Genomic DNA, 19,680 nt, shown 5'->3' on the forward strand with positions numbered 1-19,680 from the left:
CAGCAATAAATCTTGGGAGAGCAGGGCCAGCAGATCTGACAGCCCAGAGCAGCAAGGAGCTGTGCCGGAGGGCAGCCTGTCCTTCCTTGCACCCACATCCCACTCCTGCCCCAGGAGCTGGCCAAGTGGCCCGGCTGCTCGAGGACATCCTGGGTGCAGGCTGAGAGTGGGAGGGAAGGGGACGGGGGACACGCAGTGCCCGTGTCGGGGGGCTGGCAGGTGGGAAGTGTTGAGCTCTGAGCTCTTCCCGGTGCTCAGCCCTCGGCATCCTCAGCCTGGGCTGCTCTGGGGGGCACCAGGGGGGATTTGGGGTGCCTTGGGGATGTGCTGGGCTGCCTGGCCCAGGCTCTGGCGTGGCTCTGCAGCGCTTGGCAGCCTCCCCGGGAGCGGGTGGGTGACCAGCAGAGGGCCTGGCTCTGCCTCTCCCCAGCAGCTTTTATTCTGCCCAGAGCTCTCCGGAGAGCCCAGAGCAGCGGCCGGAGCCGGACAGAGCGGGTGCTCCTCCGGACGCCTCCCTCGCTCCCCGCAGCCCCGGGGTTGCTGCGCTCGGGGCTGCCGCATCTCCCGCCACCTCTTCGTGCAGCGGGTGCCTTGGGGACCATGCCTTCGCCTCCTTCACCCGTCCTCCTGCTGCTGGCACTGCTGGGGACCATGGCGATGCGAGGCACGGCCGGGCAGCCTGGGGGTAGGACGCTGCCCCGCACGGCCCCGGAGGTGCGGCTGCGCCGGGGCACGGTGGAGGACTCGAAATCGGTGCAGCAATACGTGCCGGGGGTGCGCGTGGAGTTCCCCCGGCCCATCAACTCCGCCAGCCTGCACCCCACCAAGGCCCTGGTGCCCTCCAGCACCGACCCCGCGGAGCAGCAGCGAGGGGTCCCCACGGACGGGCAGGGGGTCGAGCCCCGAGCCAACCTCACCACGGTGTCCGACAGGAGGCTGCAAATCCAGAACCCGCTGTACCCGGTGACGGAGAGCTCGTACAGCGCCTACGCCGTCATGTTCCTGTCCCTCATCGTCTTCGCCATGGGCATCATCGGGAACCTGTCCGTGATGTGCATCGTGTGGCACAACTACTACATGAAGAGCGCCTGGAACTCCATCCTGGCCAGCCTGGCCTTCTGGGATTTCCTCATCCTCTTCTTCTGCCTGCCCGTGGTCATCTTCAACGAGATCACCAAGAAGAGGCTGCTGGGGGACATCTCGTGCCGCATCGTGCCCTTCATGGAGGTAAGGGGCTGCGCGGGGCCCTCCGGGGGCTCCTCTCTGCCCCCTCGTTTGGGGGTCTGGCATGGGGCTGTGTGCCCCAGACCCCACTGTGGGGCTCCACAAGGAGCCAAGGGACGTTCCCAATGTTTTCCCTCCTGCTGCCTCTGCCCTGGGAGATGCAGGAGGCAGCATCGGTGCCCCCAGGACTGAGGGCCCATGAAACCCTCCTTTGTCCAGCCTTCTGTCCGTGGGATCCGTCCATCCGTCCGTCCCCGTCCCAGCCCAACACCCCCAGCGCTGGCTGTGGGGGCTGCCGGGGGGGAACCGAGGGCAGGGGGCTGCAGGTGGGGCACCGGGGAGCGGTGCTGGGGCAGGATTAGGGTCGGGAACCTGAGATTTTTACTTATCCCCGCTGCCCCCCTCCATGCCCACACCTGTCAGACAGCCAAAAAATGGCCCCAAGATGTGTGCTCAAAGAAACCCAGCACCATTTAGGTCAGAAAAGATCCCTAAATTGTAAAGCAGAACCATCAGCCTGACCCCACCAAGTCCACCACTGAACCCCGTCCCCAAGCACCAGGCCCACCCGATGGCACACGTCCCATCACGCCCCCTCCCCAAAATCCCCCTGAGCTGTCCCACTTCTGCTGGGGGTTGGGACCCGCAGGGCTCCTGGGTGCCATTGCAGGGGGGTGCTGCAGGGGCAGGGTGGCACCCGGTGCTGCTGCTGGGTCCTTTGGGTGCAGGCCTGGGTGATGGTGCCCACTGCCGTGTGCCAGTTGCCAGGCACGGCCCTAAATCTGCCCTAAATCTGCCCTGGCAGTGACAAGGTGATGGAAACACGGGGCAGTCCCATCCCTCTCCTCCACTTCAGGCTTCCCATGTCACGGTCATGCAGACAGAGGACTCGGAGAGGGGCAGGAATATGGAGAGTGAAGGGGGCAATCCCCAAACCAGTCCCCTTCTTGAAGAGGGTCTGCAGTGGCCTGAACCCCAGGATCTCCCTGACTGTGTCTGTGGGGTGGTTTCATCTGGAGGTGGCACCTCTGGGTGCAGTGACCCAGCAGCACCAGGGTGCCCTGGGGACAGCGGGGTGCCCCCAGGAGGGCTGCTGAGACATGGGGGCTGCTGACAGCACAGCCCCAGGGAGGCACGTTCCCGGCATGGTGCAAACATCTCAGGCTGTAGGATGGCCCCACCAGGAGCAAATCTGCTGGGTCGCAGGGGAAGGGTGCTGTGCTGAGCCCGAGCTGCACACTGGGGCACCAGGAGGGAGAGGAGAGGCTGGGGGACAGCACAGGGTGGAGGAGAGGCAGTGGCACCGTGGTGGGACACAGCGCCCGTGCTGGATGCTTGGGGTGCCTCTGGGTATGGGGCAGAGGTGCTGGGACACGAGAAGCAGCCCTGGGTGGTGGGGCTGGGGTCAGGGAGGCAATTCTGGGCTGGGGGCATGATGCTGAGTCGGGGGAGATGCTGCTGAGCGTAGCTGGATGGAGACGCTGGGTGTTGGGCACGAGCGGCTGTGCTCTGCAATGCTCACGAGGCCGAGCCAGGGCCACAGCAAAAGGCTGGGCGGGGATGGCTGACCTGGTTTGGGGTCGGGGTGCCGGCCCTGTTTCTTGCCAAACCTATTGGGGGGGGTGGCTTCGTGAGGCCAGGAACGGCCGCGGGGCCGGGGGGCACCAGCATGTGACTGCACCGTGCTCCTGGGGCTTGGCGCCGAGCGATGCTGCGGCCCCGGGGCCGGGACGATGAATGCTGATTGTGACCCTCAGCGCCTTGCCAGCCCTCCCTTTGCCTCCTCTGGCCTCTTCCCCTTGGCAGACGGGGATGTTTTTCCTGCCATTTTCAATGCAGCGGAAATTGCCCCGAGCTGGTTTGTGACAAGGGCAGCTCCGGCTCCTTTGGGCTGCCGGGGGCAGCAGGAGGCAGGGCAGGGACGAAGCAGTTGGAGGGCCCTGGGAAGGCTCTGCTGGGGGTGACGTTCCCTGGTTTTCCTCCCCTAAACCCATTCAGAAAGGAGGAAGAGCCTGAGGGACAGTCCTGCCACCCCCATCCTGGCTGGATGGACGGACAGCCGCCCACCGAGGCCTTTCCCTGCTGTAGGACGGGGAGCGGGGCAGGGACAGGACACAAAAGGGACATTTTCATCCCGTGCCCTTTCAGCAGGGACAGACGGGTCAAAAAGGGACATTTTCATCCCCTGCCCTCTCAGGAGTCACAGGAAAGCGGCCCCAAACCTGGGATGCAGCCACAGGCCGTGCCCTCCGTAAAACCAAGGAGGACGGCTCGAGGGCTGCAGGCTTGAGTATTCGGGGGTTGCCACCGAGGTGATAAAAACCAAACCCCCTAAGGTGTCCCTGTAGCAAAACCCTCTTCTCCTGCCTCCCCCCTCGCCAGGTGTCATCGCTGGGAGTCACCACCTTCAGCCTCTGCGCCCTGGGCATCGACCGGTTCCACGCGGCCACCAGCCCGCAGGCCAGCGCCCGGCCCATCGAGCGCTGCCAGTCCATCATCGCCAAGCTGGCCGTCATCTGGGTGGGCTCCATGACGCTCTCGGTGCCGGAGATCCTCCTCTGGCAGCTGGCGCAGGACACGTCGCCCGTGTCGGGGGCGGTGTCGGAGTACTGCACCATGAGGCCTTCGGCCGCGCTGCCCGAGTCCGTCTACTCCTTGGTGCTCACCTACCAAAACGCGCGGATGTGGTGGTATTTCGGCTGCTATTTCTGCCTGCCCGTCCTCTTCACCGTCAGCTGCCAGCTGGTGACCCGCCGGGTGGGCGGCGGGGAGAAGAAGAAGGCCGAGAGCCGAGGGACGAAGCATGGGCAGTGTGAGAAGCACCTCAACTGCACCATCATCGGGCTGGCCGTGGTCTACGGGCTCTGCGCCATCCCGGAGAACGTCTGCAACATCGTGGTGGCCTACATGTCCCCCGACATGTCCAAGCAGACCTTGGACCTGCTCGGCCTCATCAACCAGTTCTTCCTCTTCTTCAAGTGCTCGGTGACCCCCGTCCTGCTCCTCTGCCTCTGCAGGCCCCTGGGCCAGGCCTTCATGGACTGCTGCTGCTGCTGCTGCGAGGGCTGCGGCCCCGATGCCGCCTCCAGCGAGGGCAGCGCTGACAGCAAGCTGAAAACGGAGATGTCCTCCTCCATCTTCTTCGACAAGCCCCGGGAGTCCCCTCCGCCCCTGCTGGCCCTGGGCACGCCGTGCTAAGCGCCGCCCGGGGGGCTGTAGAGATTTCGTTTGGCCACCTCCTCAACCCCCCCCGAGACCAAACGTCGTCGTTTTAGTGTCTGGACGTGGAGCAAAGCAAGAAGCAGCAGCTCAGGGGCTGCGCCGGGGAAAGGGGGGGGCTTCCGAGCCCGTGTTGGGCTGGGGAGGGGGGTCCTGGCCTCGTGGCTACGTCGGGAGGACAGCAGCACCCTCCGGCCCCCACCCTCCGTCCCCGCTGCCCGGCCGGGCTCAGGGGGTGCTGCTCCGGTGATGGAGCTGCGCAGGAAAGATCCCCTCCGACGCCAAGGAGGGTTTGCAGAGGACTTTTAGCAAACGCACCCTGCCCTCGTCCTGCCCCCCGTCCCCTCCTGCCGCCCCCCCAATTCCACCGTAGGGGAAGGTCCCAGCCACCAGGTCCCAGCGGGTCCCAGCAGCGCCCTGTAAGAGCTCAATAAAGCAGTAAGCTAGAGCACGTCGTGCCTGCACGTCCAGCAGCGCCTGGGGGGGGTCTGCGTGGCACCCCGCTCCTCCCCCAGGCTGGGGGGCTCCGGGTGGGCACGGGCAGCTTGGGGGGGACATGGGGGACACACACAGGGGGCAGGAAAGTGGCCCCATTGGGGCAGGCAGCACCTAAAGGAGATGGGGGAAGGTACCCAGCGCCCCCATCCCAGTCCCTGTGGGGTGTTGCTGAGCCCTACAAGCACTGGTCTCAGAGCTTTGAACTGGTCCCAGTAAAGCCCAGTGCTGAGCTTTCACCCCCCCCAACCCCACACATCCCCATGGGGAGGGGGGCGGAGCACAAAGCGCTCCCCAAATGCTGGTTTCACACCACCAGCTCCCCCAAACCCCACAGCCGCCCCCTCGCCCCGGGTTCCTGCTCCCTTTTTGGGGCCGCTGGGAGCACCCCGGAGGTGGGAGCGGGTCGGGGGCAGGCTGGCCGTGCTGGGAGCCCCCCCTCTCCGTGCTGGGGGCTGTGAAAGCTCCTTGTGTGCGCCTGGCACCCGCCCCAGCCCGCGGGATGCCGGGGCGAGGGAGACGGGTTGCTACGGCCGGGTGAATGCGGGGGGCTCACTGCGGGCTTTGTGCGCCGCCGGCACCCACCGAGCTTGGCTTTCTCAGCCCCGTTACCAAGGAGACAAAAGGCCCAGTTTTCTTCCCAAAGCACAAAATCGGGTTTTTCTTTTCCACCGCCAAAACCCAGCCCCCCCCCTTCACACACACACACTCCCCGGGCTGGTGTTGGCGGTGCTATGGGGCCACAGCGGGTTTGGGGGATAAGAAATGTGGAGATGGGGGTCCCAGCTCGGGGTGCAGGCACAAAAAATGGGGTGCGGGTGGATAGCAGGCTGGCTGGGGGGGGTAAGCGGGGTCTGGGTTGGGGTCCAGCCCTGCGGGGGCGGCGGGAGGCAGGGAGAGGTGGCCGCTCTCATGCGCTCGCTCCGTGCCGCTCCGTCCTGAGCCCCGGCCAAGGGCGAACAATGGGCGGCTTGTTGCTGCTGGGTGCGTGGGGAGGAGGGAGCCAGGCTGGGGGCAGGGAAGGAGCAAAGGGGGGGGGGGGGTTGCGGGTGATGCACGGCCCCAGTGCCAGGCTGGACCCTGGCCCCGCTTCGGACCCTGCATCCAGGTACCCCGGGCAGGGGGCTGGGGAGCACCAAGCGCAGCCCTGGGTGCAAAGGGAATGCCCCAAGGGGTGCAGGGCAGGGCTGCCCCCCACCAGCACCGGTCAAAAGTCCTGGGGAGGAGCTGGCACAGGTAAAGGGGGAAGGGAGATGGGGTAGGAGCCCCCCCAGCAACCCCGCACCAAAACCAGCATCACAATCCCACAAGATCCTGCACCAAAACCAGCGTCACCATCCCACAACAGCCCCAGGGTGGGTGTGGGTGAGGGTCTGGCAGCAGCGATGGTCACAGCCGGAGGTTTCCAAGTCCCTCTGCACGTCCAGGAGAAGAAAATGAAGCAGTGGGGGCCATCAGCTGGGTTCCAGCACCGGGTGCTGCATGGGCACGGCCCCCAGGGCGGAGGGGTGGCAGCGGCGGAGAGCAAGCAAGGACTGCAACCACCCCCAGCAACGCAAAATTGTTAATTTATTATCATTAGGAGGCAAAAAAATTGTACAGTTACAAGAATCATTTCCCGACAGAGGTCAAGTCTGAGCCAAAATATCTCTTAAAAAAAAAAAATTAATAATAATAAGGGGGCGGGGGGAGGAACGACGACACTTTACAATTCATTAAATTAAAAAAAAAAAAAAAAGGAAACCTCTCTTTGTGCAATTCTGCAAAAACGAGAACAGAAGAGGACCCCCCCGGCCTCGCCGCCCCCCTTGGAGCCGCGCGGGGGCTGTGAGAGCCCCCACCCCAGGCCACCCCCACCCTGTCCCCCCCAGCCTGGGGCTGGGGACAGGCCGGTGCCTCCCCGCTGTGCCGCCCCGCCACGCGCCCCCCCTGCTGCTGCCAGCATCCCCCCTTGTACCCCCCCCAACAATATCCCACCCCCCCAAACTGGCCCAGAGCAAGCTGGCCCGGCCCCAAGGCTGCACAGAGACCCCACAACTCAGCAGTGGGCACAAAAACCCTCCCTGTACCCCCCCCAGATCTCCTCTTACCCCCCTCCCCGACCCTGCCAACCCCAGGCCCCCCCCGGACTGGGGAACAGAGCCGGGGCTGCTGCAGGAGGGGGGCACATCCCAGGGCACCCCCTCACTGTAGGTGACACTGGGGAAGGTGTCATCATCCCAGGGCAAAGTGACTCCGTGTGTGTCCCCCATGATGTCCTCAGCCGAGGCCAGCAGCCCCTGTGCCCCCCCACCCCCCAAAAAAAGCCCTTTGGAGCATGCGGGGCCGCCCCAGCCTCCCCAGGACGTGGGGACGAGGTGGCTCCGGGGGCAGATGGGGCAGAAAGGGGACGGGGGCCAGCCCCTGCTCCCCACTGGGGGGCTGCTGGGCTCCCCCTGTGTCAGCACTAGCCCCCAGCTGGGGCAGGATCAGGCCCCAAAATGGGGGGGGGAAACGGGGATGGGGGGGCGAGGTGCTGAGGGCAGCAAGGAGAGGCCAGGGTAGGGGGAGGCAACGGGGTCGTGGTGGGTCCCTGACCTGACCCCAGCCTCACAGGGGGGCAAGGAGGCTTGGGGAGGGGGGAGAGATGGCATTGCCCCCCCCCAAAAAAAACCTTGCCCGTGGGAGGTGGAGTCTGGGGGGGGGGGGCAGGGCAGGCGGGCTCCCCGCACCCCCAGGATGCTGCACCCCTGGGGGGGTCAGGGGGAGGGAGCCCCTGGGGACCTGCCCGGCTCCTTCCTGGGGGCTGCTTTCTGCCACCGCCCTCACCTTCCTCCTGCCACCACCCTCATCCTCCTCCCACTGCTGACCCTCAGCCGGCCTCGGGGTGTGTGGGGGGGGGCCCGCAGCCTTCCTACAGCTCCCGGGGCCCAGTTTAGTAACAGCGCTAGCTCTTAAATTAAAAAATTAAAATATATATACATATATATATATACTGTATACACAGACAACAACAGAACAGTGCCAAAACGGGAGGAAGAGACAGAGAGAGGAGAGAGGAGGGCAGAGTCGGACATGTTCTTTACAATAAAAACAAGGGCTCCGCCTCAAGGCGAGCGGAGTTTGGGGTCCCCTAAAAATACCCATCTAGAGAGAGAGCTGGAGGGACAGAGCAGGAGAAGGATGGGGGGAGAGGGGGGGACATGGGCTTGTACAATGGCATCTTCCCGACCCAAGCTGCAGCCTGCGGGATCTCAGCTTCTCCTGGACTTCGAGTGCTGGATAAGCCACTGTAGGGTGATGTCTGCGAAGGGAAGGGGTGGTTACGGCCTCTTCCTCCCCTCGTCCTGGACGTGGGGCACAGCCTGGGTGCACTGCAGCACCCCTGCTCCCCCCCGTGGCACCCCGAGGTGCCGGCACTCACCGATGTTGTCCTTTTCTTTGCAGGAGATGGAGTAGCAGCAGATCTCTCGGTCCTGGATGGCGGAGAGGTTCCTGAGGGAGAGGGCGAGTTCAGGAGGGCTGCACCCATGGGAGCCTCCCCAGAGTCTCTGGGGAGCCTTTCTAAAGGGTCCCCTGGGAGCCAGGCTCTGAGAAGGGGCACCCCAGCCAGGGCAACGTCACCCCAAACCCCCGGGGGGCTCCGGGCAGGGCAGGTGAGGACTCTGGCGCATGGCTCCTGCCCGCTGCTGGGCAGCTTTGTGCTCAGCGCCCTGCAGGGGCTACGTGAGGTGCAGGGGGAACGTGGTCCCAGGGACAGCCTGGCCAAGAAACCACGCAGCTTCCCTCAGAGCATCCCAAAACACCGCTGGGAGATGGAGCACCAAGGACTTGGGACTGCGCGGGGTGCCCACAGGACAGGGGTGGTGCAGAGGTGCCCAGAGCCACGCTGCAGGGTCCCTGGGGTGGCGAGAGGCCTCGGGGCTGGAGCGGGAGGGCAGCAGGGAAGGGGCAGGACCCTGAGGGACCCCACACCATCACCGAGCCCCGAGCATCGAGCCCTGAGTGTGGCCAGGCCCCCACGCCCCCCTGTGGCACAGGGAGCCCAGGCTCCTGCAGCCGGGGTTTGGGGACAAGACGTGTCCCTGCTGGGGACAGAGCAGCCACCAGCACACTCACATCTTCTCGATGAGCTCCTTCTCATCCAAGGCACCGGGGAGGTCTCGCTTGTTCCCCAGGACTAGGACCTGCAGAGGGGGAGAGGGGACACGTGAAGATCCTGGTCGGCAGGTAAAGGATTTGCTGCCGGCACCCAGGACCAGCCCTGGGCACTTCTCTGGGGGGCACCTGGGTAGAGAAAACCCCCTCAGCAGGCAAAGGGAAGGCAGAGCCCTTCAATTAACAGCCTAAATGAGCTCACGTGCAGCATCTCCTGGGTACTTTCCATTCCCAGTGAGAGGTTTTGGCCTTTCAATTCCCCGGGGGAATTCGGGTTTCTGCGAGCAGCGCCGCACCCCCAAGCTTACACTTGGAGTAGATTTGTTCTCAAAAAAATAAAAAAATAAAATCACCCAGAAGTGCTGCAAACGCAGCGTTATGTCAGAAGCTTAAATCAGCTGGCAGCCAACTCCTGGGATGCTCTGCGAGGTCCTGGAGCAGCTCTTCCCAGGGGATGCTCTCTTGGTGTCCCACCCCGGCACGCTCGGCGTGCCCAGCGCCCACCCCAAACATCCCAGCCCTCAGCTGCACTCCTAGGCGAGAAGCCCCCTGTAAATCAGGTGTGGATTCCTGCAGGAAGACAACCTCAGCCAGAAGGGGTTTATTTTGGTCTTTTCTAAACCTCCCTCCAAGCTGTGAATGAGCTCTGCAGCCCAGCCCTGGGCTAGGACGCGTGGATCCCCCCCCCACAGGGCACCCTGCCCAGGCAGCAGCTCACCGGGATGCCCTGGAGCTGCGGCTTATCCAGCAGGTTGTGAAGCTCATTCTTGGAGGCCTCGATCTTCTCCTGGTCGGCGGCATCCACCATGTACCTGCACAGGAAGGACACGATGAGCACAAACACCCACCAACATAGCGGTGCCCGCTCCCCGTGCCAAAATGAGCCGGGATGCCCAGAGGAAGGGGTGGGGAAGGCAGCAGCCAGCAGGGCTTGCTCCGGGTAAACGAGGAGAGATTCAGCGAAGGAGTTGAGCTCTTAGAGGTCTATACCCATCCTGCAAAGCATGAAAATGAAGCCAAAAGATAGGAGAGGAACTGACGGACGCAGGCTTCATTTTACAGATCAAGAAGCTGAGAGAGAAGTGAGAAACACCACCAAGATCCTCAGGCCTTGCAGAGCTCATTAAAAATAGGAAAAGAGGCTTCAGCTCCTTCGTAAGGCGTACGACACGCACTGCTGTGCTGAGAGGATGGGGAATGGCAAACTGGGGGGGCTGAAGGCAGGAGAAAAGGGACGTGACAAAGCCTGAGGAATGGAAAGGAATGGAAAGCCCAGGGCTTTGTCATTCTTAGCTCACCGTTGACAAAAAAAAAAAAAAAAAAAAAAGTGGCAAGGAAATGTCCCAACCTGGTGACCACCAGCAAGAGCAGGAGCTGCTGGGGTCCCCCATGGGGGTGCTCGGCACAGGAGGCTCCCAGTCCCACTGGGAAGCCCCCCAGCAGCAGGGCAGGAGGCTCAGCAGGGAGCTGGGCAGTGCCAGCCTGCACAGGGATGTGCTCGTTTCATGGCCCCATCAGTTCTGTGGGGGTTTCCCGTGCAGGACAGGACCCCGCAGCACCCTCGCATGCCAAGAACCCAGCCCAAACACCGTGCAAGAGCTGCAGAAAGGCCCCCGAGCTGCAACCCAGGAGCGAGCTGAGGGCTCTGCCACGTGCAGGGCTCGTTTTTAGGACACCCCCATCCCTCCCCACTCACCAGCCCTGCAATTCAGAGGGGCTGTACAGAAAACCAGCCCTCCCCAAATCCCAGGGCACGGTCAGTTGGTGAAGAACAACCAAAATCTGATTTTCTACCTGGGTTTAAACACCACCAACCTCATCTCCCAGGGAAATATTTATCCTTAGGAGCACGCAGCCTGCTTCCTATGCGCGTCTTGCCAGGCTCATCCCCACCCCGGCCTCTTTGGGACAGATCTTGCTGCAGTTATTTGCCAGCAGGGGACACGCAGAGGCGCTGGGAGGCTGCAGACAGGCTGCAGCGAGCGTTGCAGGCTCCTCTGGGCACAAAGTTCACCCGGCAGCACACAAACACTGAGCTGGGGCCGTGCTGCTGGCCGTGCTGCTGCCCGTTACCCTCTTGGAAAGGGCCACGCCACGCAGGGACCTTTGCTCAGCACCCCCCCGAGGACAAGGGGAAAGGGGAAAAGCAGGGAACAGAGCTGTGCTGAGGGATGCTGAGCACAAGGGAAGGGTCCCCCCAGCTGTGATGCTGCAGGAACTCGAGGTCCTTTTGCTGCCTGTGCCTTGGGCAGGGTGATGGGGACAAAGGGACGGTCCCCCCCTACCTGGCCGAGCTCTGCTTTGGTTTGCAGGTTCGCGGATACTCACACGATGGCACTGACTCCACGGCAGTACCGCTCCCACATGCTGCGAAAGCGGGGCTGGCCGCCAATGTCCCAGAGCTGTGACGGGGACAAGAAAGAGGTGGCATCACCTGCTGCCCTGCCAACATGCCCCAAACCAGCCCCATGCCCTCCTCCTCGCCCACCAGCGCCTGCTCTCAGACCCAAGCGGGAGGCTCCAGGTTTGATAAAGACAGAAGAAATCCCCACGGGGAGCTGGAGAGTGACTAACCTGGGTGCAACGAGCCTCCGGCCATGTGGAGAGCACCCCTGGCTGAAACTTGGGGTCTCTTCCCCGTGCCCACCACCCCAGGAGCCCAGAGGATGCATTTGCCAGCTCAGAGCACTCGGCTTTGCTCTCAGAAGCGCAGCAGCAGGCAGAGATGCCCTCCCAGCTTCAGACTGAGCTGCAGCAGCAGACACCCGGCCCACAGCCACCTCCTCCTGTGTCTCCTCCGGGGGGGATCTGCGCACCCCAAGGGGCAGATCCCCCGAATTGCAGCCTCCTTCAGCCCCCAGCAGAGCCTATAAACCTGCCTTTGCCCCTGCCCCATCCCAAAATCGCCCCCCCGAGTTTCTTTTCTGTGCCCCACCTTGATGGTGACGTTGCCCTTGGTGATCTTCCTCATGTTGAAGCCCACGGTCGGGATCATGTCTTCGTTGAACTGGCCGGACTGCAAGGCAAAGAAAATCGTGTCAGGAGGCTCGGAAACCCCCCCAGCCTGCCCCGAGCAGCTCAACGGGACCACAGGTGACAGCCTGGCTTCTGATGTCCCCAAACCCTCTGCCAGGTCCCTCCTAAAGGGAACAAAACCAGAGCAGAGGGGACGGAGGCGGCCCAGGGACACGCTGCCGCTGCCTGCCCTGCACCAACTCCGGCCCTTGGAGCCCCCCAAGGTTTTTTTTGGGCATACACTGAGGTCCCGCTCACAAAATCCGCATAAAACCAGGATGAAACCCTGAGATCTTCCCCTCGAAGGGGAGCAGAGAACACGCTCAGCCCTGTGGGAGGCCACCCAGCCCCACGAGGGATGTGCAAATCCTGCAGGAGGCACTGGGGACAGCATGGCTCCCCCCTGGCCACCCTTCGCTGGCTCAAAATCTGTTCCCCTAGGGCTCCTGGGGGGGATTTATTTAATTCCCACAGCCCTCAGAAAGGGAAATCTGTGCCATTTTCTGCTAAGCACAGTGTAGTGCCTGGGGGGCGACCTGCAAGCCCAAACCCACGGTGTCAGCAAGTCCTTGGGACTCTCCTACCCCCCTCCAGCACCCCGCAGCTCTCGCTGCTTCTGCTTCTCCTTTCCTTCCTGCCTCCTGGCAGCAAATAACAGCAGCCAGGAGGTCGCTGTGAGTGCTCCCAAACCACCCCGGGGACCAGCAGCTGGGTTAGGAGCTGGGGGAGAGGACAGGAATTCCTCCAGCACAGGCTGACAGTGGGGATGGCGCTCGTCTACCCAAATTCGACCCAAAATGTGGCTTCAGCAGGCAGGTTTTGGGGTGTCACCGGGCTTGGACTGGAAAATAGGATCGCTAGGGAGCTCCTGGGAGCTGCAGCGTTCCCCAGGGATCCCACCAAGGGAAGAGGCCGACTCCAACCTTCCCCACAAAGGCCGGGCTGGGAAGGTGACAGCGCGGTGCAGGACGGATCACACATGGTCTCTGCGCTGTCCTGGCACCCATGGGTGCCCCCCCAGCACCTGCAGGGCTGCAGGGCTGTGATAAGGTCACTGGGTGCATCTTGTCCCCAGGTTTGGGGTCACAGCACCTGTGCTGACACCCCCCCCAGACACATTGACTGCTCGTGAGGGCAGGAAGCAGCACCAGGAGGGATTCCCTCAGCGGGCGCACAAATCCTGCCAGAAAAGGTCAATTTTGGGGCTACACCACGGGGATCAGTTCTCTCCACAAGCTGGTTCAACCCTGCAGTACAGCAGCCCTCTCCAACCCTTCCTACTGGCCCCAAATTTGATGGTGCCAGGTCAGGAGTAGCACAGTAGCAGATTTTTGGCCCCCCCCAAAAGTCCAGCTGAGCATCCCGAGGCACAGAGCCAAAGGAAATTCCCCCCGGGCGGCCAGGCCAGGCCAGCTCAGGCAGATTTTTCTGAGCCATTTCTCAGCTCCCATGCCACCACTTCACAAAAGCCAAACAGCTCGGGCTGGCCGAGGGGCTGTGGTACCCTCCCCAGGGACCTGGGGAGCAAAAAATGCCCTGGGGACACATCTTTGGGTGGCCACCAGGCTGGCCCGGGAGCCCAGGAGATGCCAGCAGAGCCCAGGCTCAGCCCCAGGCACGCCGGTGCTCTCCAGGACAGACTCATCCTCCTCCCTGCAATGCAGCTCTGTGGATTTTTTTTTCTTTCCTTTCCTTTTTTTTTTTTTTTTATGATACTTAAGATAAAGAAGGTGGTAAAACAGAAGCTCTGGTTCTTTCAGGAAAACGAGGCTGCTCGGATGGAAGAGAAAACCCTTGGGCTGCTTTTGCTTCTTCGGCACTGCATCACAGCCCCAAAACCCCAAAACCCCCTTGAACCATGGCATGGACCTGGCACAGCCACAGGACAGGGACTGCCCTGGGCTTTCTGAGGTTGCTCCGTGTCCTTCCATCGTCAAAGGGAAGCTGCAGGGGATCCCCTAGATAAGCTGAACAGAGGTGGCTTTTGAGTTCTGGGGTAAAAAGTCACCCAGGGGAGAGCAGAGAGGCTGCATACGGGAACAAAGGTGGCAGCAGAGGGGTAAGGGAATAAAAAGGGTCTGGTGTGAGTAAAGTCTGCTGCTCAGCACCCACCTGGCCGTGCCCTGTCCCTGCTTCATGTCCTGAGGTATCACTCGCTGTGCTCCTGGGGGAAGGACTTTGTGTCCCAGTGGCCCAGCACCAGCAGCTGGGCTCCAAACCCCCGGGCAGGAGGCTGCTGGAGGGACTAGGAGGTGCGGGGAGCCTGCTGGAGCCACCGTGGGCTCCGAAGGTCCTCTGAGAGACTGGAAAAACATCCCCAAGCCCATCAATCCCAAAGAATAAATCCCCACAGCACAGCAGGAGAGGAGCAGGGCCGGGCTGCAAAGCCTCCCCGGGCTCGAGCCTTCCATTTCCTTGAAATTCCGGGGTGCGTCGCCTGCCCCCAGAGGAAAAGCTGAATTTTTAACAAACCCCCTGACTTTCTCCGAGGCAGTGAGGAGGAGACCAGGGTAAATATTTAAGCAGGGCCCACAGAAACCTTTCTGCCTGCTGGAAGCTGCTGCTCCCGAGGAGCCGAGTCAATTAGCGGAGCAAACGCGCATAATGGCGATAATTAAAAAGCCGGAGCGACGAAGCCCAGAGCTAGGCTGGTGCTGACACATTCACCACGTTTAGAGGAACTGAGGACTGCATTTATTTTTTGCATTGAAAGGGGAAAAAAAATAAAACCAGAACATGGCAAATGGGGAACCTGGCGGCGGGCGCAGGCCGTGAAAGCCGAGGGGGGAGACGGGGACGTGGCAAAAATCCTCCGGTAGGGCTGGAGGGGGGGGATTTACACCACCAGGGCAGGGGAACCCCAGTGGGCTGCTCCTGACCAGGCAGGGAAATAAAGCCCCCAGCAGGCTCCCCACTGCTGGTGGTGCTCAGCTCTTCCACCTGAATCCAGCTCCGTGGGGTTTGGTGCGCAGAGCTCCAGCCCCGGCCGCTCCCCCTGCCTCCTAAATTCACACCCCGCAAATGTTCACCTTCTGCTGGGGCTTCCTTTCAAGTCTGAGCTCTTAAATTTAAAAAATAAACAAATAAATAAAAGAAGAATTGCAGCACACCTTAAGGAGCCACATCCAGACCTTGGGTTGTGCCGAGGGGTAACTCCAGGACCTCACCCGGGCTGCTCCCCCTCAGCATCCTCACTGCCCTCGGTGCCCAGGGGGCTTCAGCTGTGCAGGTTGGGGTGGGCACGGGGTGGGGACGCGCACCCCAGGGCACCCACACCCACCCGTGGGCTGGATCCTGCAGCATTGGGGCTGGCTCACGGCCCTGCCACGCTCTGCTCCTCGGGGCAAGCTGCTGTGGGTTCCTGCTGGGCGAAACGGAGCCGGCGCCCAGCAGAAAGGGGAGCGCAGGGTGCCCGGTCCTGCCCTGTCCTGCTGCTGCCTGCCCCCCGACCCTCTCCAGGTAGATTAAAGCTGTTGAAGCCCTGCTCTGTGCCATTTCGCTGGAATCCTGCTGCCCATTTTCCTCGGCTCACGCTGCACGAGCTCGCAGCAGCAAGGCTCCTTCTCCTCCGGGAACACGGAGAAATTCGCCCCCCAACCCCACCTCCTCCTGGGTGAGGAGCTCGGGTGCAGGAGGAGCAGCAGGGAAGGGGCGCAGGGCGCAGCACCACCAGAGGGGTGGTCACAGCCCCGAGCTCCTGCAGCCTGCTTCTGGCTTGGAGGGAGTTAATTTCCTTCCCAGCAGCCGCGCCGAGGGTTTAGGACGGGAATAACGTTGGTGGCACCCCAAATGCGGGCACCGCTTCCTTCCCTGCTGCTCCCAGCGGGGGGCACGCAGCGGAGATGTGCCCGGCAGTGAAAAAGGGGAGGGAAGGCGGGGGGGGCACGTTCAGAGCGATGGCGTTTGTCTTCCCCACAAAGCACCACGCGCGACGAGCTCCTGGAAATGGCTGAACAGCTGCCTGCCGGCGCCGAGCACCGAGCGGGGTCCTCCTCTCGCTCGGCTTCTCCTCCACCCGGGGCATTGCTTTCATCTCGCCCCACGTTTCCTCGATTCCACCTTTCCCATCCTCTCCCCGTGCCGCTGGGGGAGGTGGGAGCTGAGCTGCCCGGGGGGAAAGCACAGCAGAGCGGCTCCTCGGTGCGTGCGCGACGCTGGATCACACGAAGCTGTCTTTTTTCTGAGCACATCCCACAGCGAAAGGCTCCTGACTGCGCCACCGAGGGGATCCCAAAACTCTCGACCCTCCTTTGTGCCCCTCGTCAGCCCCACACTCCCCCAGGGAACGGGCAGCTGAAAGCTCCTGGTTAAAGCCGAGGTGAAAGCCAAGAGCGGAGGCATTTTACAGCCTTCCAGCCCCTGGAGCTTCACCTCCCTACAGCCAGGGAAAGAAAAAAGGAGCCTGAGAGGGAAACAGCACAAAGGCCACCCAGGAAAAGTCCCCGTGCTCCACCCGACGTGGCTGTCCCCAGACTTCCAGCAACCTGGATTCAATTTTTGGGTGAAGAACAGCAGCCACGAGCGCTGCAAGGTGAGGACACAAACCCTCCTCCTCCCGGGGCAGCTCCGGCCCCGAGGCCAGGACGGCTCCGCAGCCTGGGGAACCTCACCCAGACCCCGGGCACTTCTCTGTGCCGAAATCTGACGCTTTTCCAGAGCTCGGTTTGGTTCGTTTTTTTCACCCAGAAGCCTGAATCACAGCTAGTTCCCCTCCGAGCACTTCTGCTCCACCACCTTCAGGGCAGGCGGGATGGTTCAGGCGCTTCTCACGCGGATCCTGTCGGGCTGGGAGTTTTTGGGGTTGTTTTTTTTTTTTTTTCCAGCTGCCTCCGCCGACTCCACGCTGCCAGGGCGTTACCTCAAAGGTCACCGCTTATTTTTTTTTTAAGTCTGTGTCTGCCACAAAATCTGAACTTTCCAGATAACTTCCCACAGGGGCAGATGCGTGGCAGGGGCTGAGCACCTCGCTCAGTGATCAGAGCCAAACCGAGCACGAGGGTGCCACAACCCCTCGCGGAGCTCCCAGCTCCCCAAACATCCCCAAAAATGAAACCAAGCCCAGGCGCTGGAGCTCATCCCACCCCGACATCAGACCACAGAACAAACCACGGCGGGGATGAGGCGGACCCCTAAAGGACTGGTTCTTAGGGTCAGCATCCCAGGGCCACACAGCTCCCCGCCACCCGAGGCTGGTGAAGGTTTGATTGAAGGAGCCCAGGACCCGAGCCCTGAGCGCTCCCAAAAAAGAAGCAACCACCAGGGACAGGGCAGGGACCAGGACACCCAGACCCCTGGGGCTCGAAGCGCATCGCTGCGCTCGTGGGCATCGCCCCTGGGCCTCCAGGCTCCTCAGGAAGGACATTTTCCATCCCGGCCGTGCCCAGCACCGACAGAAACCCTCCCCCGGCACACAGCTGCAGCGCAACCCAGCTCCCAAATCCTCTGCAGAACCCCCTCCAACAGCACCCCGCTGCGGAGCCGAGGGACAACCCACAAAGAAAAAGGGTCAGGGCTGGGAACTGGGACAGCCCCGGAGATGTGTGCCGGGTCTGCCTCCCCCAGCGAGCCCCCCGAGACCCCAAAATTCCTTCTGAGACCCCAAAAAACGGCGTCGGCACCATCCCTTCGGGGTGCGCCAGGGGCAGGGCGGGCGCGCTTGGAGAGGGCGATTTTGGGGAGGGCGGCGGTAACGCAGCAGGACCCCAAAAATTTGGGGGTGAGGGGGGCTTCGTGGGGACCCCCCGAGAACAAAGCTGGCCCCGGGGGGGTGCGGAGCCCCCCGGCTGTGGGGCTCGGTGCCATGGGGAGCGGAGATGTCCCCAGCGTGGGGACGCACCGGGGCATCTCCAGCCAGGTGGCACGGCCCGGATGGGGCTCCTCGGTGCCGCAGCGGGAAGATATTAAAAAATAATAAGAAAAATCATGGAAATAATGGGAAAAAAAAAGGAAAAAAGGCCGGGTTTGGTGCTAAGGGGGGAGGCTGCGGAGCGGCACCCTGCAGGACGAGGCCGTGGTGGCGGCGAGGCCTGGGGCTGGCTGGGGGCACCCGTGACAAAGCACGGGCTGGGGATGGGGACGGGACCGGGACCGGCACCGGGACCGGGACCAGGACCAGAAGCAGGACCAGAACCGGGACCGGGATCGAGACCGGGATCAGGACCGGGAGAGGAGCCCCGGGCGGTCCCGGGGGCACCCAGCGCTGGCAGGGCCCAGCCGGGCCCGGGCTCCTCGGGGCCGCCCCTTCCCGGTCCCGGTGGCCCCGGGGCACGGCTCGGCCCCAACCCGGGGCTGTCCCGGGATAAGGGGGGGGTACGGGGGGGGTACGGGAGGGGTACCGGGGGGGGGTCCCGGTGCTCACCGCGATGACGTTGACGAAGGTGGTCTTGCCCGAGTACTGCAGCCCCACCAGGGTGAGCTCCATCTCCTCCTTCCAGAACAGGGCCCGGAACCAGTCCAGGAGCTTGTTGAAGAGGGCCAGCATGCTGCCGGGCCCTACCGGGAACAACCGGCACCAACCGGGACCAACCGAGCCGAAACGGGATAAACCGGGCTGGGCTGAACCGGGCTGAACCGATCCAGGCCGGGCTGAACCGATCCGGGCCGAACGGGGCCGATCGGGGCCGAACGGGTCCGCTCCGCGCCGTGCCGGGCCCGGCCGCGCCGCCCCGGTATTGTCCCCGCGCCCCGCCGCCGCCCGCCGCCCGCCGGGTGGGGCCCGCACCGCGCAGCGCCGGCAACGGCGCCCCCTGGCGGAGCGGAGGACAACGCGGGGAGGGGCTGCAGGGTGGGTCCGGGGGGTGAGGGGGGTTCGGGGGGTGCATCCTGCACATTGCATTACCGGGGCTCAGCACCCGGTTTCCTGCACAAACGGGAGCCAGCAGCACCGGCATCCAGCACCCTGCATCAGCAGCACCCAGCACCCTGCATCCTGCACCACCAGCACCCCTGCACCCAGCACTGCCAGCACCCAGCACCCTGCAGCACGAACACCCCAGAAGCACCAGCACCAGTAGCAGCAACAGCCCAGCACCCTGCACCCTGCAGCATCAACAGCTCAGCACCATCAGCACCCAGCACCTGGCATTACCAGCACCCCAGAACCACCAGCACCCAGCATCACCAGCACCCAGCACCAGAGATAGCCCAGAACCCTGCACCATCAACATCCCAGCACCCAGCACCGCCAGCACCCAGCACCCAATGCCATCAGCATCCCAGCACCCAGCACCCTGCACCACCACCAAACTGCATCAGCAGCACCCAGCACCACCAGCACCCCAGAAAACAGCACCCTGCATCACCAGCACCCAGCACCAGCAATACCCCCGAACCCTTCACCCTGCACCACCAACACCCCAGCACCCAGCACCCAGTATCACCAACATCCCAGCACTCAGCACCATCAGCACCCCAGCACGCAGCACCACAGCACCCAGTACCACCAGCAGCAACACCCTGCACCACAAGCCCCCAGCACCCCTGACACTCCAGAACCACCAGCCCAACACCCCAGCACCCTGCACCACCACCACCCAGCACCCAGCACCCCAACACCCCTTCGCTCAGCACCCCCCAGCACCCCAGTGCCCC

The 19,680-nt window shown here is 63.1% G+C and overlaps 2 protein-coding genes across 2 annotated transcripts; one reads left to right on the plus strand and one right to left on the minus strand.

Annotated features, from left to right (window-relative positions):
* Window positions 1-450: 450 nt before the first annotated feature.
* On the plus strand, window positions 451-4,565 carry GPR37L1 (G protein-coupled receptor 37 like 1). Its single transcript, XM_038168547.2, has 2 exons — window positions 451-1,227; window positions 3,607-4,565. Exons 1-2 carry the CDS (start codon window positions 601-603, stop codon window positions 4,420-4,422), a joined length of 1,443 nt encoding a protein of 480 aa, XP_038024475.2. The 5' UTR covers window positions 451-600; the 3' UTR covers window positions 4,423-4,565.
* A 3,306-nt stretch (window positions 4,566-7,871) lies between these two features.
* On the minus strand, window positions 7,872-18,814 carry ARL8A (ARF like GTPase 8A). The gene is made up of 7 exons (XM_038168289.2): window positions 18,449-18,814; window positions 12,011-12,091; window positions 11,404-11,477; window positions 9,794-9,887; window positions 9,037-9,104; window positions 8,342-8,412; window positions 7,872-8,221 (listed from the first exon to the last, which is right to left on the minus strand). Exons 1-7 carry the CDS (start codon window positions 18,569-18,571, stop codon window positions 8,172-8,174), a joined length of 561 nt encoding a protein of 186 aa, XP_038024217.1. The 5' UTR covers window positions 18,572-18,814; the 3' UTR covers window positions 7,872-8,171.
* Between the last annotated feature and the right edge of the window lie 866 nt (window positions 18,815-19,680).

The sequence above is a fragment of the Anas platyrhynchos genome, chromosome 27 (assembly GCF_047663525.1).
Source record: "Anas platyrhynchos isolate ZD024472 breed Pekin duck chromosome 27, IASCAAS_PekinDuck_T2T, whole genome shotgun sequence".
NCBI lineage: Eukaryota > Metazoa > Chordata > Aves > Anseriformes > Anatidae > Anas > Anas platyrhynchos.